Source organism: Nematolebias whitei, chromosome 13, assembly GCF_014905685.2.
Source record: "Nematolebias whitei isolate Nwh7 chromosome 13, NemWhi1, whole genome shotgun sequence".
Lineage (NCBI taxonomy): Eukaryota > Metazoa > Chordata > Actinopteri > Cyprinodontiformes > Rivulidae > Nematolebias > Nematolebias whitei.
Window position 1 is genome coordinate 12,628,028 of NC_056510.1, and position 24,285 is coordinate 12,652,312.

Sequence of the window (24,285 nt, forward strand, 5' to 3'; positions counted from 1 at the left end):
GTGAGCCACAACAAAAAGACAGTTTAGTGTCGTACACGGGGCCAAGAGACACAATATTCAAGTGATGGGAAGACACAACCTGCATGTGAGCCCGAGGAGAGCAATAGACGATAGAACTGTGAGCTGCCTTACCTCATTTTTTTTTGTCCTAAATGAAAGTCGGTGGTATCTTTGTTGCTTTGTTCCATTCTGCACCTGACTGGTACCAATTGTTGGCCTGCATGCTTTCATCCCCCACCAGCCTTCATCACATCTTTGCTGAGATGAAACAATCCTTCAGAGCTTACGACCACTGAGTTGGATACTGATGTCGGTGAGAGACCTAGCTCCAATCAGAATGGGATTTTTTTTTTTTTTTTAAGCCAGATTGCTTAAAAAATAACTTTTGTTTTAAATAACTTCTTTACTTCTTATACTTTGAATTTAGGTTAGCAACAGAAACTTAGCCGTGTGCATGTGAGTTATTTAGTGAGTGAGTTATTTTTTAAAACTACTGGATGTGCAGTGGAAGAGTGGTGGTTGTTTTTAAGAGGTACAGGACAGTGATGTATTCTACATTTTTGTAGTGGGTATACTGTGCTTAGAAACCAAAGTACACCAGTTAGTACACTGTAATTGTCCATGTGTTTAGATTTTTAAACATACTGAACATTTCGAAAACTTTCTGATGCTTTATTTGAATAAACGTACAACAAACTTTGTGCCACAGTTGACTTTGCATTAAAAACGTTATAGAATTTATGAAACAGTATCAAAGCAAAACATGTTCAAGTATTAAGTACAGACGTATTAATTATACAAAAAGCAGGTTGAACCAGCGCAGTGTGTCTATAAAATGTTCCAAATGTGTTGACAATGACACCAGCAGCCCATGTCATGTATCATTGGCAATGATACATGACATGGGCTCATGTCATTGGGCACTTTTAAGTGGGTATACTGAAATTCCCAAGCTTTAGTGGGTATACTCTACACACCCGCGTATCACATAGACTACACCACTGATGATTATCCTAGTTAAACTCATATATATTTAACCAGGATAATCACTGTGAAAAATCACATCATGATGCTGATTTGTTTCATGCTGCTGTGTTCATTCGTGCTCATCTGCTCACACAGACTCATGTTCGTGCTGCTGTTCGGCATATTGTTTTCATACTACTAGAACTTAGTGTATTTTTGGTTAACATTTTTCTCAGTTCATATCTTAGATCTTATTACTGTTTTTAATTTTACATTTTATACTTTTGTTGGATGTAACTGGGACCCTGTGCACACAATTTCGTTGACAAATAAAGAACCTTGAATCCTTGGTACAGGATGTTGTTGAAGGTGAAACAACATTTTTTTTTCCTGATTTTAGAGATAAATAACTTGAACCACTCAAGGCAATAAGCCAACAACAAAGGACATTTTGCCATGTAACATATTTGGCAACAGTAAGTCACATGATTCACAAAAGTAGGCAAGAATGAGCCCTATAGGACATTTCTGAACAGAGTGACGTCACTTTGCCAAAGTACATCTCAAACTGAAACTACTCTAGAGGCTTTTATATGCAGAGCGATTTATCTAGCTTAGCACGCCACTCACCTCCTGTTCAAAAACAGCCCCGTGCAAGATAAGTCAAGTCCAATACCCCAGACATGTCTTCTACTGTAAATGTTGTTTAGGCCTCCCGAGGCATGGATTGCTCAAAAAGCAGAGATGTGATGTGCACAAAATGGACTATTAAATCTCTTAACGCTGTAGCAGCCGTGTTGGGTGGGCTGTGGAACTTAGGCAGCACTAGAGCCATCACCTCCAGGGCCTGCATTAACTCATAAAGATCCCTGTCTCTTCCAAGCCTGATGAGCCAGTCCCGAGGTTGTGTGTAAACATTCTGAAATGTCTAATTTGAGAGCATGATTAATTAAAGTTTTAGAGCATATTTTATCTGTGCAATGATTAGGATTGCTTCAGTTCTCAGTTAAGCCTGTTTCGCTCCATGCGCCGGTCTCTCCCACTCCTGTAATTACAGTCATTGTGTATCAAATGAAACCCCACACAGAGCTGATCTCCAACTCTGAGATTGATAGATGATTGGTAGAGAGTTCACACGAATGGAAGTACCACTTTACATCATTTTTTTTTTTTATTTCACTTCATTCTTCTTTCCCTTATTTCTTTTTTCAACTGTTTAATACTTTTTTTGTCCCTTGTCACTGTTTTCCTTGTGGATGCCCATTTGTTTTTTCATCTATGTGCTATCTCAACCATCCTGTCAACTCTCTGCACTTCTTTTTTGTTTTACTTCCAGTAAACATATATTTTGCAGAGTAAATGCAAATAAATAGAATACAATCCCCAGCATTTTTTGACAAAATGTATATTGCCTGCTGAAAAGACTTCAGTTTAAATAATTTGTGATGTAGACTGAATAGTGGTTTTATTCAAATCAGTCCACTCCAACACCACATTGTAGCTCAATATCTGTGAAATTGTCTGTTATAGCATTTTTGTTTTTTATAAGTCGTGCTGAATTGGGTTGACTAACATGTAATCAGTTGTAGAATTTCACCTGAGGATTGTTTTCTGACTGTTCCATTAAAATCTTGTCAAGGTTCCATTACATAATGTGTTGTTGATGGACACAGACTCCCACAGTTAATGACAAAGATTTAAAACCAAACATTGCTCAATCAAATCATATCGGGGATGACTCTTAAATTTGAGTTAACATTTGTCAAATTATTTGAGTCATAAACAGTTTGTGTTTGTCAAGTGTGCTTAGCTGTGGTGGCCACTTTGAAAGGGATAGGCTCCTAATTTAATCAGTTGTAAATGCACATCCATTGAATACTTTTCTGAGAATTTCCTTCCCATCTGTCCTCTGGTTCATGATATACAGCTTTGCCAGTGAGCAATATCAAAAGCATAAGACAATCAAGCCTTCACTGTAGCTGATAAGCAGTGACAAGTCACTATTTATCTGACTGATCTACTGACGGTACATATATTTAAAGTGGCAACCCATCATTAGCGCTTTGTGTGAGGCTGTTTTTGTACAATAGGCTTCTAATAGTCAACATGGTTGGAGACAAGTACTCGTCTCTATTAGGGATGATCTCACATTCCTCGTGCACTATTTCTCTCGCACAGAGACATGTGGAAAAAAACTCCCATTATAGCTTGGCCATGCTCTCCAATGGACACAAACATGCACACACTGAAAGAGAGACAGCCACATGCACACAGATGTCGACAGGCAACTATATTTATACCAACACTCCAATAAATCTATCTGCTCTCTTGTCTATTTTTTCTGGATTTGTCTATGCAACACTGAAGGTCTGCACAGGTTAAAGCCCAGAAAAGTGGAAAGTAGAGGCCAGAGAAGGTTGAGGGGCGAGGAGGAGTTAAGTGCCCCATGGCATTAGGCTCCTCCTTGGTTTCTTATGTTAAAACACAACCTCTGGCCCAAGTGCGACACACCACCGTGTAAGAAATTCCTGAAAAAATAAAAAACTTGTGTCAACTTGTGTAGCTTGAACTAATGCAGGCTGCTGCCCCATCTCATCCCCTCACTGCAACATCTTGTCATTAAAATGTTCATTTTTTTCAACATAACTACTTTCAAGCAATATATTTTCTTGCTGGGTGGCTCAATGGCTTCACTCATGATGCAGGTGCAAAAAGGGACCTAGCTTGATAAAAACATGAAAAGAACCTTTGACTTATCTTTGGATTCTAACAGTATGTATCTTTTAATCTACCGGTAAATATTTTCACCACAGGACTTTAGGTTTGTAACAAATATATGCATCAAACCAATCCAGCATTTTTAAACACTGTACAACTTTTGTCTGGAACATTTTTGTGCAAAACCAAAATTAATTCTTGCTTTTTGCCTCTTCTTTTTTAAAAAGTAGTAACATTTGTGCATGCTGCAAACAACAGCTACTGTTATCATCTTCACGCTGGAAGAATTGTAACATTAGTAAATTTGTAGAATTTCCTTATATGTATGCATGTGTATACATACACACATAACGTACATACATACATACATACATACATACATACATACATACATACTGTTTATAGTATTCTACACCGCCTAGCTGTTTTTTACTACGTTTCTTTTCCTTTTAATTATCATCCATCCATCCATTATCTTTTACCCGCTTCTTCCATTTTTGGTCACGGGGGTCGCTGGTGCCCATGTCCAGCAATTACCATGCAAGGTGCAGGGTACACCCTGGATGGACCGCAAGTCCATCACAGAGACAAACGAGACAACCAACCATTCACTCTCTCACTCACACCTAGGGACAATTTAGAGTTACCAGTCAACCTAACATGCATGTTTTTGTTCTGTGGGAGGAAACCGGAGAAAACCCATGCATGCACGGAGAGAACATGCAAACTCCACCCAGAAAGGTCCCCGGACTGGGATTGGAACCGGAGACCTTCTCGCTGAGAGGCAACAGCTTTACCAGTTGTGCCACCGTGCTGCCTAATTATAAAGAAAATAAAAATAAAATAAATTTGTATGAATTATTTGTGAATGTTTATTGTTGTTGTTATCAACTGTTGTCATCACTCTGTTAAAATCCAGGTCTCTTTTTAAATGAGTCCTCGTGGCTCAAAGGGACTAACCTGTTTAAAGGTTGAATGACTACTGTACACACATACACACATACATACATACATACATACATACATACATACACACATACACGCATACACGCATACATACATACATACATACATACATACATACAAGGACATTTTATAACAACATAACTAGTAGTCAGTAACAGTTGTCATTTGATTTTGGCCCTTGATGTTGTCATACAGATAATAACCAGATATGAGTCGTTATACATACGGATCAGACAGAGCTGACTGAAATGTTGATGACAAGATAAGAAACCAGTTGAACATGTGAGCAAACACAAAACCACTTTATAAAGCAAGTAGAAGCAATAATCTTATAACTCAGTATACATCTTGTACATTGACGGGAAATAAAACTTAAAGTGTTAAAATAATAGCTTAATGGGACATATAACTTGAAAATGAATATCTATTAAAAATATTTTGACTGTTCTGTTCAGAGACAAAGATTTGCTGAGAAGTGTGCTTTAATACCCAGATTGAGCGCATGGATACAAAGTAAATAAATGTCAACTGACAAGTATGATAATAACTGGCCAACCTGCACATAGTTAAGCATACTTATTCAACCACATTGAATGTTATCAGCCCATTAAATGGCCGTTATTAGTTGTTATCATCCCCATAGGTTGCCTTCAGACTGTCCCTCCTGTACCTCCTAGTAGGTTTAAAGGTACGTTCTTATCACTGATAATATGCAGCTTTGGGTGCGTCTGTATCCAGAATCTTGTTGTTTCGTTAACTTTATTTAAAACCTTAATTTACTTTTAAGCCTAATATCAAGGATTTACTTAAAATGAATTACCAATTTAATAGTCATGAGGCTTTAATTCGGCATCTAAAATAAACTCAATTAAGAGAGGATATGACCTAACCCTAACCTTCTTATTCTGTGGTAACCTACTGAGCCCGCTAGGAGGGACTGTCTGAAGGCAACCTATGGGGATGATAACAACTAATAACGGCCGTTTAATGGGCTGATAACATTCTAAGTGGGTGCTTTATTTTACTCACACACTCACACACGTACACACACATACAATAAGCACTTGTATCCATTTAAAATATCCAAAGTGCATTCCTGTATTAGCCCTATATATCAGAATAGATTAACAAAATATATCACATATATATATTTTCTTGACATCAACAAAATGTTGGAGACATAAATGTTCCTCCTATGGCTGAAGAGAAATGTGCCAGTCCCAGATGGTTTTCTCTGCCAAGCTGTTCGGGCAGAAGTCAACGGTCCAAGTGCTTCTGAGTGCGATGGAAGTGAGTAGTCTTGTCATCATACTTTTACATGATTTCGAGTATTTGCTAACAGGCCAAGTCAACGCCTGTAATGAGCTGAGTTGACAGTTTGCTTCAAAATTAATGCAACAGTACACCTGTTTTTGTGCATGATGACCATGTAGTAGAAAACAGTATAAAAAGAACTAAATATATTTTAATTAGGAGTACTCAGCTGAAGCTTTATGCTGTGGCAAATGTAACAAAGACAAATATTTCACAAACGTTTTAAAGATTTGGATACAATAACAATGTAGTATTGTTTTTGTTTTGTAAATTGGTGACAAATGACCAAAAATTGAACTACACTGTTAGATACCAATAACTACACGAACACATGTGAAAGTAAAAAAGAAAGTGTTAGAATGTGGACCATAGTGCGATCTTTATTATCATACAGCATATTGTAGATGTAAAACAATGTCTTTAAAGAACTTTAAATAAGAGACAGTTTAAAAAAATACTATATCTTTATAAGGTTTTATTATACCCACTGTGGCCCTTGTCATGAAATCACGTTCGTCTGGTGGATCACTATACTGACCTGCCAGTATCTTTGGTTTTAGACCAACACAAAACACTGCCATCACAGTAATCTGGCTGTAGATACAAACTAGACTAGAATATTCTCTTTGCATAAAGCCAATAGCATAAAAATACAAAAAAAAATAAAATAAAAACAAAACAACTGAACGCCTATTCTTTTGTTGAAGACATTTTGACTTCTTTTTGGATTATCTTAATCCATATAATGGAACGTTCTTTGGTCCTTTGTTGTGAGCAAGGAAAGGAAAAACGGTGGTTCAGAAGAGGAACGTCTTTGGCTAAATGTTTAAACCTCATAGCAACATTAAATGCAATGTTTTGGGTGTTGTGCAACTAATAAAACAACAAAGCTTGAAATCATTTCCTTCTTTCACACCAGCAAGACTAAAGCAATGACCTAAAAAGCAACAAAATAAAGTAATGTGATTACTCTTAAACCCAGTTCATCAGTGACACAGACTAAGCTCTTTTCGCACCAGGCACTTTTTGCACTGAACAACGCAACACCAATGGAAACGACACAAGCAGTTCTCCTCGAACACCACCGTCTCTTCCCTGTAGCCTCGCTCGCAGCACAACAAATCACAGCCGCTGATGTCCATGGCCGTGCTGTTGCACATGCGGCCCCGCGTTCCCAGGGAGCCCGTTTTTCGATTCGGGAGGCAAAAATCTGGAGACTCGTCTGAGTAGATCAAATCCTGTCTGTCTGGGGGCTTTATGTTCTGGCCCACGGGGATCAGGGTCTTCCCATCGTTGCCACCCATCACCTTGGAAGCACCGTTGAACCGGTCCAGCAGGCGGTCGCCCACCTCACGGAAATGAGGCATCTTTTTCCAGCACGTACGCAATGTGCACGAGCCCGACAGCCCATGGCACTTGCACTCAGTCCTCATGTACAGCTTCACTGCCTAACAGTGGAAAATTTAGAAAAGGAGGGGTTGGTGGTAGAGAGGGAAGAGAGGGAGGTGAAAGAGGTCAACGAGGGCAAAAAAAAAAAAAAAAATAGAAAAGATTAAACATAAAAATCTCAACTTTTACCAAAGTGAAGCAAGAAGGATTTTAAAAAATGACAAGTAAACTAAAGAACAATAACAGTATTGTGCACTCATAATACTTTACAGACAAAGTCAGTGTATCACACACATGTATCCCTCTTTACACTCACACACACAAACACTAACTGATAGATAGGTAAGATAAAAGCAGATGCTATTTCGAAGGAATTTTCCCCCAACCCCCCTTTCCATCCATGTTGCCTCTGGCCTTCCTACATCTAACAAGCCTTGACAACAGATCATTCACTTATACTGCACATAATTAACCCATCACACACAAACACACACTCACCTGTCCATCTTAGACAGACACACAAACGAGCAAAACAGGCAAAGGAGTACACATGCATGCGTGCACGCAAACAGAAACACGAGCACATCACAGATGACTATTTCTCAGCCTCTAGGAGTTTGTAAGCTGCTTTTTTTTTTTTTTGGTGTTCAAAATCATTGGTCACTAATGCTACAATTGGACTACATCCCAAAAATCCTCCTCTCATCCACCTTCCTTTGACCTGAGCTAAAATGAACTTAATAACTGATTGTGGTTGTTGTGCAACAGCTCTCAAAGTCAACAGTAACAAGTTTAGACAGAAAAAAAACATATATTTGAAGAAAATTAGAGGTGATTTGATGATCTTTGTTTTTTTTATGATATCCTAAACAATATGCATTAATTGTTTCCAGCATTCACTGACCTTTGGCAACAAAAATGAGGTTAAAACCCCTTTAAAAGACTGTGCAGAAAGTTAAAAATGACCTGCCTTGAAGGCTTTAAAAACAAAACATGCTCTTTTTCTTTCCTTTAAGAAAGCTCATTCTTGAAAGACTATCAGTTTACGGTACTGCACATATTTAGCTAAAGGCAACATCTTGCTTTTTTTTTCTATGTTGATGGAATGAAGGAATAGTTCCAAAAATACAAGCAACAACTTTCAAACATACAAGCTGGAACACAGTTGGGGGGGAAAAAATACTTTTTTTGTTGTTATTTAATTTTAAACGTACTCGTACACGTAGCAAAGTATGAAATCAAACATTAAAAAAAATATATCAAATGATGCAGCTTGAACAAGTTTCATGCAGTAGGTTTCCAAATATATTGAATGCATTTCTGAATGAGGGTCCACGCTCAGTGTAAACAAGGCACTCGGCTGAATCCACCAAAGACCACACAGGAGTTTGAGTCACATGATTGACCTACAGTAGCTTGGCCTTAGTCAGTGTAGGTAAAACAAATAGGGTAGGCAAACGATTAATTTTTGAAAAGATGTTTAGGTGGAAATAAAAGAAAAAATCTGCTGGTAAATGCAAAAACAAGAGATCAAGTAAGATAAATGTCAATAATAAAACATTGGAGCTCAATAAATAAAGGCAGTCAGCTTCAAACACATGTGGCTTCTGCTAGACCAGTAGGTTTATCGTTGGACCTCTTCAGTCACATATTGCTCCCTTCATAATTAAACAAATGCACAAGGTACAAGTTAGTATCACTTTTTTTTTTTATTCTTTTTTTTCCAACTTTCGGCTGCTCCTTGCATTAGGGGTCACCACAGTTAACTAAGTCGCACAAAGACTTGGAACTTATTATTATTATTAATAATATTTTATTTATTATTTTTTTGCCAGATGCCCTTCCTGACACAACAACAGACCACTGAGCTACCGCAGCCCTCTGTGTGGAGCAGAGAGCTGCGATCTAGGGCACCCGGAGGAGCAGATGGTGGGGGTTAAGGGTTTTGCTCAAGGACCCAGAGTGCGGCAAATGAGGGTGGAGGCAGGTGTGGGCGCTTCACCTCTCCCACCCACATTTTTGATGTTGTCGGTACCGGGAGTTGAACCGATGATCTTCCAGTCACAGGCCAACATTCTTTATCCTCTGCGCCACCACTCCCACATATTTTATTTATTTTTTATTTAATTTGTGGCGCTATTAACCAGATATGGTCAAAACTTAACGTGTGCCTATATTTATTCAAAGACAAAAAAAGCAAACAAACAAAACAACCAGACTTTATTTCACTTCATTATTTATTCTCTAGTTGGAGATAACCCCCACCCCCGAAAGCTTTATCAGTTCAGAACTGGAGTGTGCAGTTCAGACGTTAAAACTGTATAAAATATGTTTGTTTACTTTATGGATAGTTTTATCTGCCCTTTATGACTTTGCAATGAGTACATTTAAAGGTAAAAAGAAACGTAGGAATTGTTTCTTACCAGCCTTCCCGCCTCATTATTGTGAAGGTTAATGAGTGTCCTTATGTCACTTCTGCCTCTTCTCTTCTTGGCATCCATAAACTGTTTGGACTTTTCATAACCAAATTCCACATCGTCTCCACAACCTCCCCACTCCCATTTAACTCCATCCCCAGGAGAAGATGAAGAAGGTGGCCTGGGAGGCGCTTTGTTTCTGGTTGCTTCACAGCCACACTGCAGGAGGTCTCCCATACTGCAGGCCTGGGTCACAGCATGTGTCACACCAGCTGCTGTGATAGCATAGACGAATGCTGTTTCCCGAATATCTGCAGTAAGAAGGACAATGGACAGAACATTAACCAAATATTAAAGTCAATACAAATTTTATATATGTATTTTTTGTGCTGTTTATATATATATATATATATAAATTTATGTGTATATGTGTAAATGCATGTGTGTATGCATATACATATGTGTACAAGTTAATTTGTACTGTTAAATAAACACTGTGACAATGTGCTACAGTTTTTGAAACATCATTTTAAAGATAGGTTAAACTAAGATAACCATAAAATTCCATATTAATGCCAAATTAAAGTTATACTAACCAGCCCCAAGGCTAAGCAATCTGTTATCGTCAGCATAGTTTAAAAAGCCACTGGGTCTTCCTAATATACCAGATAATACTTTTTTTTTGTATTATCTCCTGCCAAAATAATAATAATAATAATCAAAATCAGCAGAACATAGTAAACAAAATTAATCTGTTCCAAAAATGTACTTTCAGAAATTACACAACAATCCCAAGTTGCTAACTCACATAACTAAATGCATGTTTTTACTGAATTTCATATAAAAAAAATGTAATTTGTCTTTGTATTAATCCAGTGAGTCGCTTTGGAACAAGATAAAAGCACTTTGTTTTAAATCCTGATCTGTAACTACAACCCTGAGCATCACTGGATTTGGGGTGCTGAGAGGGCAGCTGTTTCTTTCTAATGCACACACTTTCAAACACTTGCACTTTCATGCACACCACAGCTGGTGGTTTATTTTGGGTGTGGAGCTTAACACTCTCTGCTGAAGGAATGTCCAACTATAACTGCAAATTGATCGTGTGTCTACCACAGTGGATTCAGGATTACTTTCTTCCACAGTCATTATCTACAGTCATTGTAGCTATTTTTAGTCACTTGACAACAGAATAACAACTAAGATAGCATGACACAAAGGCCTATTATTGTAATTGCTGCTATGATATAAAAAGGTGGGGACACGGGCACAAAGTTTATACAACATTTTTATTTTTGCAGGGTTTTTTGCAGTAAGCAATAACTTTTTTCCAATGGATGTTGTCTCTTTTACCCCTCCCCAAACCAGAAAAAAACTTTAGTCTACAACTTGACAATGCATCGCCAGTATGCTTGTATGCTTTCTATTGTTCTTTATCCTGTTGCATCTATTATTTTTGTTTCTGCTGTACATGTGAAATTGTCACCAGAATCTTGTTTGACCATTTTAAGTCATGCAAGGTGAAATGATTGGTGCTCGAGCCTGAACAATAGGCAGAATTCAGACTTTTAAATAAGCATTTAGAAGCATGCATAGAAATAATGTCACAATCGTGTAAAACATACAGAGAAAAAAAAAGGGTTATCTTCATGCTGGGTGCACAAAACCCCAACAACATTTAATTAACAGAAAAAAGAAAAACAAAAAACAAAACAAAACTATAGATGTAAAATCAAAACATTAATGACCAGCTTTCGGTTAATAAAGATCAGAGTCATAAAGATTTATTTGTCATTCGCATCTCATGTGGTACATCAGAGTCAGAGTTTCTTTATTGTCATTCGCACCACATGTGGTACATGTGGTGGAACGAGATTATGTACAAAGGGTCCCAGTTACATTCCACAATAAAATGTAAAAGTAAAACAGTAATAAGATCCAAGATATGAACTAAGAAAAACATCAACTAAATAATACACTAAGCACTAATAGCATAAAAACATTACGTCAAACAGCAGCATGAACATGAGTCTGTGTGAGCAGATGAGCACGCATGAACACAGCAACATGAAACAGATCAGCAGCAACATGATGTGATTTTTCACAGTGATCACTCTGGTTAGAGATTCATGAGTCTAAAAGCCTCAGAGTAGAAGCTGTTCCTCAGTCTAGGGGTTCTACACTTAATGCTTCTCAACCTCCTTCCTGAGGGGAGCAGGGCAAAAAGTGTGTGTGCTGGGTGAGTGAGGTCCTTCATGATGCAGGTGGCCCTCTTCCTGCATCTGGAGGTGTAGATGTCTGTGATGGTGGGGAGGCTGACTCCAACAGTCTTCTGTGCAGCCTTCACCACTCTCTGCAAAGCTTTTCTTTCTGCAGCTGTGCAGCCTCCATACCACACGTTGATGCTGGAGCACAGGATGCTCTCCACTGCACACCTGTAGAAGGAGGTGAGGACTGAGCTTCCCAGACCAGCTCGCCTCAGCCGCCTGAGGAAGTAGAGTCTCTGATGAGCTTTCTTGATCAGGCTGGTGGTGTTGTTGCTCCAGCTGAGGTTGCCATTCATGTGTACACCCAAGTACTTGTAGCTGGAAACCACTTCCATCACAGATCCTCTTACGTTCAGTGGGTTGTAGGTGTGTTTGTTCCTTCTGAAGTCTACAATAATCTCCTTTGTCTTCTTCACATTGATGTGAAGGTTATTCTCTTTGCACCAGCTCTCCAGGTGTTCCACCTCTTGCCTGTAGCTGGACTCATCGTTGTTTATGATGCATCCCACCACTGCTGTATCATCTGCAAACTTTACAATAAGACAGCCTGGAAGAGTGGGTGCACAATCATATGTGAGCAGAGTGAACAGGAGAGGTCTCCGCACACATCCCTGAGGGGAGCCAATGCTGAGGGTGAGAGCAGTGTGGACCACAGAGGAGATGGCTTCCTCTGTTGATTGGTTCTCATGGTATGCGTACTGATGAGGGTCCTCGTTGATGTTGATGGTTGTTTTGATGTGAGTCATGAGCAGTTTTTCTAAGCATTTAGCGACTATCGGCGTGAGGGCCACTGGCCGATAGTCATTCAGACCAGTCGCTGTAGAGCTCTTTGGGACTGGGATGATGGTGGCAATTTTCAGGCAGGTGGGAACTGTCGCCAGGGTTAGTGAGGAGTTAAAGATGTCGGCCAGCACTCGCTCTGGTCTTAATCAAAACTAACTTTTCAAAAGAATTAAAGAGAAAATTTGATGTTACCTGGACCCTTGAAAATGACTGGATAGATGCTTGGTTAAAAGTTGGTACATGGGACAAAAAGGGAGTTTTAAAGACAAATAAACATTATTTCAACTAAATACTATCTCCTTTTTGATGCAGTATGATTTTTTTATGGGCTTAGAGTTATACAAACTAATAAGTCATATAGTCTGGTGTGTGAAAATAAAGTGAATACACAGTCACACAGAAAGAATGGGTGGTGTGCACTGAAACCTGCACACGGCAGCATGCCGTGATATCAATCCCAGCTGTACACCCTGACACCCTGAAATGCTCCCATAGTAAGAAAATCTGTGTTTGTGTGCGTGTGTGTTAAATGTGTATACTATTGAAATGAAGTATTCGAAATAACGCATTTAACGTTTTATAACTCATCATCTGAACTAATATTTATATGGATGTTCTTGTTTTTAATCTCTTGGTTTAGTTTTACTTGGGGTTGGCCATGACTCATGCACGGTTTAGGAAATCATAGACTTTTATCTGTATGCATAACATTACCCCTGCATGATGGGACATATTTCACAGTTCTGCATCAGTTAAAGCGTGTTGTTCTGCACATATGAAGAAGTTACAGCTGAAATAAATCACACCAAAGTCTTCTTGCTGTACAGCAAAATGGGACGTACATGATGAGGCACCAGATTTTCAAACCCAAATATGTTTTCTTAGAAATGATCCTTCATCTATTGAGAGACATGTTTGTAAATCATCAGAACTCATTGTTAGCACAATATGGTGATAGTAACCACAAAACCCCAAAAGTAACCCCTTTTAACCTTTTATTATTTTTTTATATTTTATCCCCCACAATAAAAATGTTACTAGAATTTCTTCTACCTGCGTACTATCTCTAAAATTAGAAACTTCTTATTTAAAAATGATGCATTAAAACTGGTTCATGCATTTGTCATGTCCAGACTGGACTATTGCAACGGTTTATTTCCTGGGTGTCCTAAAACTTATTTAAAAGTCTTCAGTTAATCCAAAATGTTGCTGCCAGAGTCTTAACTGGAGTCAGTAGGAGAGATCATATCTCTCCAGTTTTAGCTTCTCTCCATTGGCTCCCTGTCGAGTCCAGAATTGAATTCAAAATCTTACTTCTCACTTACAAAGCTCTCAACAACCTAGCTCCATCTTATAGTACATATTTCATTGTTCCATATTTTCCTAACAGAGCACTTCGCTCTCAGACTGCAGGTTTACTCACGGTTCCTAGAGTTTCAAAAGCAGAATGGGAGGAAGATCTTTCAGTTATCAGGCTCATCTCTTGTAGAACCAACTTCCAGTTTCTGTCCATAAGGCTGACACATTGTCCAGTTTAAGACTGGGCATACGACTTTCCTTTTTGATAAATTCTATAGTTAGTGTTGGCTTGTTATGCTGCTATAGGTTTAGACGAGGACATATTGACCAAATTTCTTAAAATGAATTGTTACAATTAATTTGTTTTCATTTGAAATTACTTTGATCTTAACATGTGATTCTTGACCTACCATTGTGTATCTGTTCCTCCTTCCTGTTTATCTCAAACCCAACCAGTCAATGGAGATGACCACTTGTCCTGAGCCTGGTTCTGCTAAAGGTTTTTTCCTCATGAGGGAGCTTTTCCTTTCCACTGTCGCCTTCATGCTTGCTCATGATGAGAGTTCTGCGATGATGTTAAATTCAAAACAGTCCGCTCCTCAGATAAATACTTTGTAATTTTATTAACTTACTTTTTATATATACGGTATAAATGTTTCTGTTCAGTGCCCTTCTGTTGTGACTTGGCTCTATATAAATAAACTGAATTGAATTTAATTGAAAAAGTAGATTGTTATCCTCAATGCACTGTTGAAGCGCTGTATTATTATATAATGGTAACAAGTTTACAAGCGTGATTGATGATGCATGTTTTAGTTTTGACAAAAATGTTATTTGAGGCATTTTTTTCGCACAATTGCATTAAAGTTCGGTGTAGTTTGTTTTAAATATTATGAAGAAAGTTTTATAAACCTGTATGAGAGCTATAAAAACAGCTAAAAGTAAGCAAAGACAACAATAAAGACAAATAAAACATACAGTTAGTGGAAATAAACACAAATAAGCAAGACAAAAGAGGAAAGCATTGACGAAACGATCAAAAAGTTAATGATTTGAGGCACCCTGCTTCACATTTTCCTCGCAGACATAAATTCCAAACAAATTCTCTGCCTCGGTGGGTGTCTGGGCCTGTCTGTGTCTGCTTCTAATTCCAAAGGGCCTTTCTGCAGCATTTAGAACATATTTATTAAATGATGTTTCAACTTTTTGGCAACAACATAAGAGCCATCATGTGCATTAAAATTACTGTCAGTGACCATGCTGATAAGCAAAGATTTAAAAGCAATACATTTTACAATACTGTCTTCGCATAAAAAGAACTGAGTCACACAGTTTGGTGGGTTTGGTGAGGTCATGACATCAAGTTCATAACAGTAATGCATTCCCGTGGGATTGTTGCAGGACAGATGGAAAACAACTGAAACAATCAAATAATAAATTTACCTTAAGATGCATAGACTGCAGCGTCTAGTGTGCATACTATGCTATCACGATTTTTGTGTTTAAGTATACTATAATAAGATTTGTGTGTCTGAAAAGGTCCTCACTGGGAGACAAAAAAAAAACAGGAAGTTGTTTCTTTAAGCTCTTTATGCATCTGCAGACAGCTCTGGGTTCTGTTTTCTGCAGAACAGCATCCAAAGATGTGTTGTGTATCAGAGGTGGATATGAGCCTTTGTGCAGAGAACAAACAAACAGTTTTGTGGCGCCATGTGGAACTAAACATCTCATCTTGAACGTGAACAAGATAAGGAATAAGATGACCTTCGGAAGGATAGGAATGATGTGATCAGCATTTCCATGCTGAAAGAAGAGGTGCAGGCGGATCACAAACAAGGTGTTTAACTAGACAACGCATCGAGATGGAAATGCAATTTATGTGTTGTTTACACAAAAAGACATCTTACATTTGAGGTTATCCAGCATTTGCAACAATATGTGACATGTGTTTGTCAGAGTGTAGATTTGTTTGTTGCCACCTGTTGAAGCAGCATTAAAACTGTGAATTAAAAAAAAGAAGAGAGAATAAAATACAATATAATCAACCTTTATTTATACAGGTAAATCCCATTGAGCCTCGAGGACTCATTTACAAGAGAGACCTGATTTCAACAAAGAAAGATGACAACAATGGACAACAGCAACAACAATAAACAGTTATAAAAAGCATACTACAGTTTTTAATAATTGGAGTCCCAAGAGGAAATTGGAGCTTTGAAAAAAAAAAAAATGGTAATCATGCTTCACAACTTACCAACACTGTGCACAAATAAATGGCAATGAACTAACTGGGTTTTTAGAGCCAGAGGATATGATCAGAACCTTTGTTTGACAATATACCAGGACAGAACAATCTTTTTGGATTAACTTCATGATGACTCCAATGTCATATTTTTATTTAGGTTAAATACAAACTTTTTTTTTTTTCACTGCAAATAACTGTGCAATTCACCTAAACTCTCAAAGTCTGGACATGTTTACAGGACACAAGAGGTCTGGAAATGTATTTTTAAGCAGGCACAACTACTCAACTACCGATGAACACAAGATTTGTGATCAGATTGGCAATTTCAAAGATTCTTGCAAGCTTCATGCTGAGAATGTAACAGTGCTGCCTTGCACAAAAAAGCAGTGGACATACACATCCATCCATCCACCCATCCATCCATCCACCCATCCATCCATCCTCTTTACCCACTTCTTCTATTCCAGGTCACAAGGGTCGCTGGTGTCCAGCAGTCACCATGTGAGGGGCAGGATGCACCCTGGACAGGTCGCAAGTCCATCACAGGGATAAGACAAACAACTATTCACACTCTCAATCACACAGAGGGCCAGTTAATCCAACATGCAAGTTTTTGTTCTGTGGGAGGAAACCAGAAAACCAGGAGAAAACCAAGAGGAGCATGGGAATGCATGAGGACAACATGCTAACTTCACACAGGAACACCCCAGGTTCAAAACCGGGTCAAAATCAGGACCTTCTTGCTGCGAGGCAACAGTAATCATTAAACTGCTCTGCTGCCGAAATGAGTTGTTCTTGTCTCAGATCAGATTCAATTATTTTGAGATCACATTTTATTGAAAGGGAAATTGTTAAACTAAGAAAGTTTTTGTTTATTCTGCAGAAGTGTCTTATAAATCCATTACATTACTGTGACTTTTAAAGAAGAACTACAACCCGCTTGTGATTACCAGCATCACTTAATGCTGGCTGGCTCACTCTTGGAGTCAGGACTGCTTCAGGATCTGCGCCTTATTCAGGTGCTCAGATCAAGGAAAAGAAATGCCTACTGATTATTATTTAAAAAATTACTCTTTTAATCTGAGCTGGAAAGATTCATGTCCAAAGGAATAAACATCTTGATTTACAAGTAAAACAGAATCTTGTATTGACGTGCTTGTTAATTCATTATAATAAAGGTGTGAAATGGCACTAAGTAATGTTGTGAAATCATCCAAAGCGCCAATTATAAACATGCAAACAATATCAGACCTCACACGTTTCAACATTTTACAGCTGCTTTACACAAAACTAAAAGTAGACTTACATCTTGGCGCATCGGTGCAGTGTGCACGCTCTTATTTGATTCTACTACAGCTGGAAATTTGATCTCTCCATGCTCATGCTGATAATTTCAAATCTTGAAGAATGAAACACACAGATATGTATACTAATTGCACAAACTCCTCTACAGTATCTCACTGTTCCTCTAGAACAAAAAGATTATTGCTATTCTGCATATATTGACTCACACCTGTCATCAGTTTTATTACATAAAACAGAAAATCAATTTTCTTTATAAGGTTTTCTAACAAGAACACCAAAAATGTGACTGCTGCAAATTCCGTTTGAATAGATTGCTTGACTTAGTTTTTATTTTCTTGTTTTTCTGAGGTCTAATGTTTCAAATTGGGCGCTCTCCAAAAAAGCCCAACAGGAACTTCACTGAATAAAGTTTAGCTCTTATCATACAATGGAATCTCTCTCTCTATCTTTAACAGAAATGCATAACGAAGCAGATCCAAAACAAAGCAGGTTACACACAACCATCTCTGTCAGCTGCTTGAGCAAGTACTTACATGATGTGTTAACATGAAAGCCTGTTAACTTAGTGTAACTATTTAAAAGTATATATTTTCTCTGTCTTAACATGTTGAATAGAGAAATACACGCTACAATCTAAAGGTGTAAATAATATGTATAATCAATAGTTTTTATACTTTAGTATGGAAAATCCTCAGTTATTAGGACAACATGAAATTCAAAACCAAATAGAAAGCCAGAGCACACAATTTGAACACAAAACCCATCTGCCATAATATTTTTATAGGACAAAAACAGAAACAGCATTCTTTCACAGTCTGACCAGTTAAACTAATCTAGTTAAGATAAAATACAAATAAAATGAAAAATCCTCAACTGTGAGTAAACAAAAGTAATAATAAAACAATTGGCATTGTCTCTAAAATGTCTACACTTTTGTCATGTCAATAGCTTTCCTAGATTTTAGAAGATGAATTTCTAGTACAGTTAATTTCAAACAGCAGCGGAAGGAAATGACAATTCTAGAAGTATTTTAGTTACAGAACTCCATGCATTTCTTCTCAACCAGACAGCGTGCAGCAGTTTGAAATCAGACTTATTTTTATATTTAGTTAACCTACAAAGCTCTCAACAACCTAGCTCCATCTTACATTAGATATCTTGTTGTTCTATATTTTCCAAACAGCGCACTTCGCTTTCAGACTGCAGGCTTACTCGCGGTTCCTAGAGTTCCCAAAAGCAGAATGGGAGGAAGAGCTTTCAGTTATCAGGCTCCTCTCTTGTGGAACCAACAGTTTCTGTCCGTGAGGCTGACACATTGTCCAGATTTAAGACTGGGCTTAAGATTTTCCTTTTTGATAAATCATATAGTTAGGGTTGGCTTGTTATGCTGCTATAGGCTTAGATTACTGGAGGACAAATTGTCCTCATTTCTTAAAATGAACTGTTGCAATTGAATAGTTTTCCATTTATATTATTTCTAACTTAACATATGATTCTTGACCTGCCATTGTGTATCTGGTCTTCCTTCCTGTCCTCTCAAACCCAGCCCGTTGAAGCAGATGGCTGCTTGTCCTGAGCCTGGTTCTGCAAAAGGTTTCTTCCTCATGAGGGAGTTTTTCCTTTCCACTATTTACTTCATGTTTGCTCAAGATGAGAGTCTGTGATGAAATTAAACTCAAAGCAGTCTGCTCCTCAGATAAATAATGTTACTGACTTATTTTATTTATATATTAATGTTTCTCTACAGTGCCCTGAGATGACTTCTGTTGTGACTTAGCACTATAAAAATAAATTGAATTGAATTTAATTGAATAAAATCAGAACAATAACAGCAGTTCAAGCTGCTTCTCTTTACAATAGCCAATAGAATTAGGACAATAACGAACTGGAAGCAAAAAGGTGTGTTTGTCATCAGAGCCCCCTTTTTCCTGCAAACCAAAGCTTGCGTGAGCAGAACACATCATATCACTGTTGTATAAAAGTCAAAGTACATGTTAGTGAGGTTAAGTGAACCACTTAGAGAGGGTAAATACAGAGGTACTTTTATTTTGACATTTACTGGTACTTGTCTATAATAAACAGCCATTAAGGGCATATCCAGGTAATTGAGGACAAAAGCTTCAGCACAGAAGAGCACTTTGGCCTCTTTTTTTAGACAGGCAGGAATTTATGATTAATTGTCTTCAACTGGTAGATTCTTGTCCCTTTCCGATTTTCTTCTCCTCTCGCTTCCTCTGTCTGTTTTTGCCTCATTCCCATTTTTCCATTCATTTACAGAGTTACTGAAAAACACGTATAGTCATAAATGTAATGAAATTATAAAACAGCATATTTTTTTTAACTACAAGATTCATCAACATAAATAAGAGTCCATTGATTAAAATAGTATAAGGAACAAAAATAGTTTTTGTTTTAAAATACACCTATTTCTGTCTTTTTAGGAAGCTTCCTATTCTTGCTATAGAAGTTGTTAGACGATAAAAACACTTGAACTTGCTTTTTAAAAAGAACATGGACTAGTTCACATTTTGAATGTAAATTCACAAAGAGAAAACTGTGATTCTACTGATTGGTTTAACAACGCAAGTAAAATACATTTTAAAAAATCTACTTTTATTTTCTGTGTATCAAAGACTAAATAAAACAAAATGCTTTTAGCAAACTATTTGGCATATTTTTGGCTGCATGCATTAATACAGGATCCCATGTTTGTTAACTAAACACACAGATCAGGAGGTCCCCTGTGATGACCGTGAAAAAAAAAAAAAGTAAGCTCTTGAAGGATCTAATCACACGGCCAGAGAACCAACACAGTAATTGCTGAAGACCCAGCAGTGACCCAACGTCAGTTATATTATAGACTTCAAAGAGCTGGAGTAAGATGTTAAGAGATCTTAAAAGAGATTCAAGGAAAAAAGCAATCTCAGCTAATCATTTCAAGCGTGCCCAATCTGATGAGGAGGAGAGTCAGTCAAGTGTGAATATGTCTAGTCTGAAATACAACAGCCGCCCTTGTTTGTTGGAGTGCCATCAGACAGGGTTCTGACCTCAAGTTGATGTAAGGTTGTCGGCTGCAGTCCCAGGTACTGATGGCTGAAAAGTTGGACATGACATTTTTGTAGTGCGCTTGTAAAGTTACATTGAAAAAAATCTTGCACGGGGCAGGAAGTACGAATTAAATCATGGGGAAACCATATTTATATGCACGCAGAAAAAAATGTTCTGGTATTTATTGGTGAATTTGACTCGTTTTCACCTTTAGATATGATTAGATTAGATTAGCATTAGATAAGTTTTATACTGCTGACACAAAGACTGGATCATGTTTTATCTTATTTTTGCCTTACTGACCTTACTTACTATATTATTATATATTGGGAGTGGTGGTGCAGAGGTTAGAGAAGGTGGGCCTGTGATCAGAAGGTCGCCGGTTCAAGCCCTGTTACCAACATCAAAAATGTGGGTGGGGTAGGTGAAGCACCCATACCTGCCCCCACTCTCATTTGCCCCACTATAGGCCCATGAGCTAGGCTATTAACCCCATCTGCTCCCTAAACAGGTCTCTCTTGAAAATGAGTTCTCGTGGCTCAATGAGACTACCTGTATAAATAAAGAATAAATGAAAAAAAAAAATAATAATAATAATTTTATTATATATAAATCCTACAGTGACAATAAAGATTTGATTCAATTACCACCAACAAATTATGCAAAACAGTCCAGGCAAAAGGAACTAGTCGAGATGCAGTCACCGTCTATAACAGCTTTTTTAATGGATTTATATTTGTAATATTTACAATTGAGCTGTCTTAATATTACAATATAAAAAAAAAAAAATCTTAGATTTCTACCAATGTACCACATGTCAAACTCAAGGCTTGGGGGCCAAATATGGCCCTCGTTGACATCTTATCTGGGCCCCAAGTTGACATGTGAAACATAAAATACTTTTATCACTTCAATTTTTTTCAGTAATCTTTGATTATGATATTGAAAGCACCACAGAAAATGTCAAATGAGACCAGTCCAACTCTTGCTGAGGACCAGATGGCCAAGAAAATTGACCCTTAGTTTGTAAAAGGTTTTAATTTTGGCACCCTTTTGTAAGTGAGTTATTTATATTGCTGTTGCTCATATTTTTCCCTAATAGATTTCTGACTAGAGCTTAAATATTATAGTTTTAAGTAGGGATGCAGGATATTATCGGCATGGTATCGGCCGATATTAGCGATAAAGTTAAATTTCGGACATTGGCCATTCCATCAAAAAACTCACTGATATAAAAGGATTCTGTTTTAAGTTCATTTTTAATTTAAGAAACCATCAAGTATATCTATCAATGCACTACTACTTATGCACTTGTCGCTTGTGAACAGGTTAAGTTTGGATTTGTGAAAATTTACAAATTTGCACTGTTCGAGTGTTGTTATTGTGTTAGAGAGAGTAAATGTCATGAATAAATTTGACATTAAACATAATCCAAAATGAAGCGTTAAATCATTTCCCGCCCCCTTTTTGGCATCTGCATTTGCTAGCAGGCCAAAATGACAAAGACCATACAGAATAATGTAGTATTTTTAAATTCCATAGCAGAGAAAGCTATGTAGTCTCCGTAAGTAAGTCTAGGAAACAAACATATTGATATTGGTATCAGATATCGGCCAAAAATCAGATATCGTGCAACCTTAGTTTTAGAAAAGCTAAGCTTTTGGGGACAAACGTCGAATGCCCCACTTCTTGGAAGATAATACATGTAAGAGACAAGGGAGACAATATCAAGCATTCCTTATTTACCCACCTTGCTGAAGTACTTTGCCAAAGTATTTATTGTGGCTGGTGCAGTTCCAGCGCCGGTACCTGAACTGGTACTGGCACTCCCTGACGCCAAGCCGTGCCCCTTTGGCCACTTCACTGATAATCTCTGGCTGGGTCTGGCACAGCTCAGCCTGCTTCCCCACCAGACGCTTCGCCTTCCTGCAGATGCTGTTGGGATCCATGACCAGAGGACTGCCCACTGCCCTGCGAAAAGGTTAAACCATGTTAGAGGAGAGATGGATATCTGGGCAACACAAAACAGATGAGCTTTTTGATTAGCAACGACTTGCCAGAACAAAAACCTACTGAAATCAGTAGCTGCCTCCATTTTTTTTTTTTTTCCAGCTTTAGGTCTGCCAGCTTAACCCACCAGATGTGACGACAATGTGCTTCTTGAATGGACTCGTGGGAGACAACAGTGCACAGTTTCCCAGAGGCACATCTCAGCTCTGACATCAGATTACATTCTGTCGCTGGGCTGCACTTGGAAGAGATGTGTGGTCTTCACAAATGCAGAAGTCACACTGTTGGACACGTCTCAACAGAAAAGCCATTTACAGTTTATCTTAAAGCTACTCGAGCTGATTTCAGTATAGCAGGAAGCAGACTTTCTAGATTTCCAGATGATACCGAATCAGAACGTCACCACTTAAAACCACACGTATCCCTCAAATAAACCCACCTTACAACTCCCCAGACTGAACTCTTCTATAAGAAAAGTAGGTGTATTATATTACATAAAAAAAAAACTCAAAGTGTGAGGCAAAATAAATCAGGTTTGCTTCATATAGTTTAAATATTTAAAATGTTCAAATATATATACATTTTTCATTTTCTAAATACAGCTCTGGACCTCCTAAACAGCTCTGACAGATGAGTGTATATAATATAGATAAATAGTTTATTCTAACTCTTAATGAGAAGAAGAGGTTTGGCTCTGCGTTGTGAGAGCGCTGCCAGGATCTGTGGCCTATTCTGTGGCACAGAGGCTTTACACGATGACTTTATTTCCATTTTTCTTCTTCCTTGACTTATCACCCACTCATCCTCGCTGCACTATGAACTAAATAAACATAAAATGACTTTTTAACAGTGCCTTGTTGTTACACTATTTGAATTCCTTTATGTAAGCAAGCGTCTTTAATAGTCGGACCGGGGAGGGGAAGAGAAAGTGAGGGTGAGAATGGGGCTAACTCGGTTTTTCATTCAGCCTCGTCCCTGTTAATCGCACCTCCTGATATCATTCATCTGCCTTGAGAGTTTGTTTTAAGAAGCAGAGCAAACACTCTCGCCTGTCCTCTCCCCTGGCGGTCTGATACGCTGCAAAAGATGTATGTCAGTGGGAGCATAAACAGACACACATGACTGTACACACACACACACACCTCCCACATAATAGAAAATACATTTTCATACTAATATGACAAGCTAACATGTCAGCACTTGATAGAATGAAAACACCCTTTATAGAAAAGCTTGTTCCAGTCTCGATGCCAAACGATAGTGTCATGGAAAACCAAGTCTGAGGCAAACAGCACACCAACACATCGGTGATAGACAGCAGAGGCTGCAGTTGTTGCAACTGGTTTTAGGATTAAATGCACCCACAGTTCTGCTTAATTAGTGGTGTAACTAATACTTAAATGTACTCATTGCTCAATATGAAATCAAACATAAAAACACCAACGTTCATGCTCAATAATCCAGGTAAAAAAAATCCAACAAAGTTCAGTCAGGTCATCTGGATATTTTCTTTTTTTTTATGTTGAAATGTTTCATCCTTCATCCAAAGGACTTCATC

General features: G+C 37.9%; 1 protein-coding gene across 1 annotated transcript in view; it reads right to left on the minus strand.

Moving 5' to 3' along the window:
- Nucleotides 1-6,950: 6,950 nt before the first annotated feature.
- The window catches only part of wnt6b (wingless-type MMTV integration site family, member 6b), a 30,845-nt gene continuing 13,510 nt past the window's right edge, over nucleotides 6,951-24,285 (minus strand). The window contains exons 2-4 of the mRNA XM_037686339.1: nucleotides 22,468-22,688; nucleotides 9,777-10,081; nucleotides 6,951-7,412 (exon numbers count right to left, since the gene is read on the minus strand). Of these exons, the coding sequence (XP_037542267.1) occupies nucleotides 6,951-7,412; nucleotides 9,777-10,081; nucleotides 22,468-22,688 (988 nt within the window). The remainder of the gene's footprint in view (nucleotides 7,413-9,776; nucleotides 10,082-22,467; nucleotides 22,689-24,285) is intronic.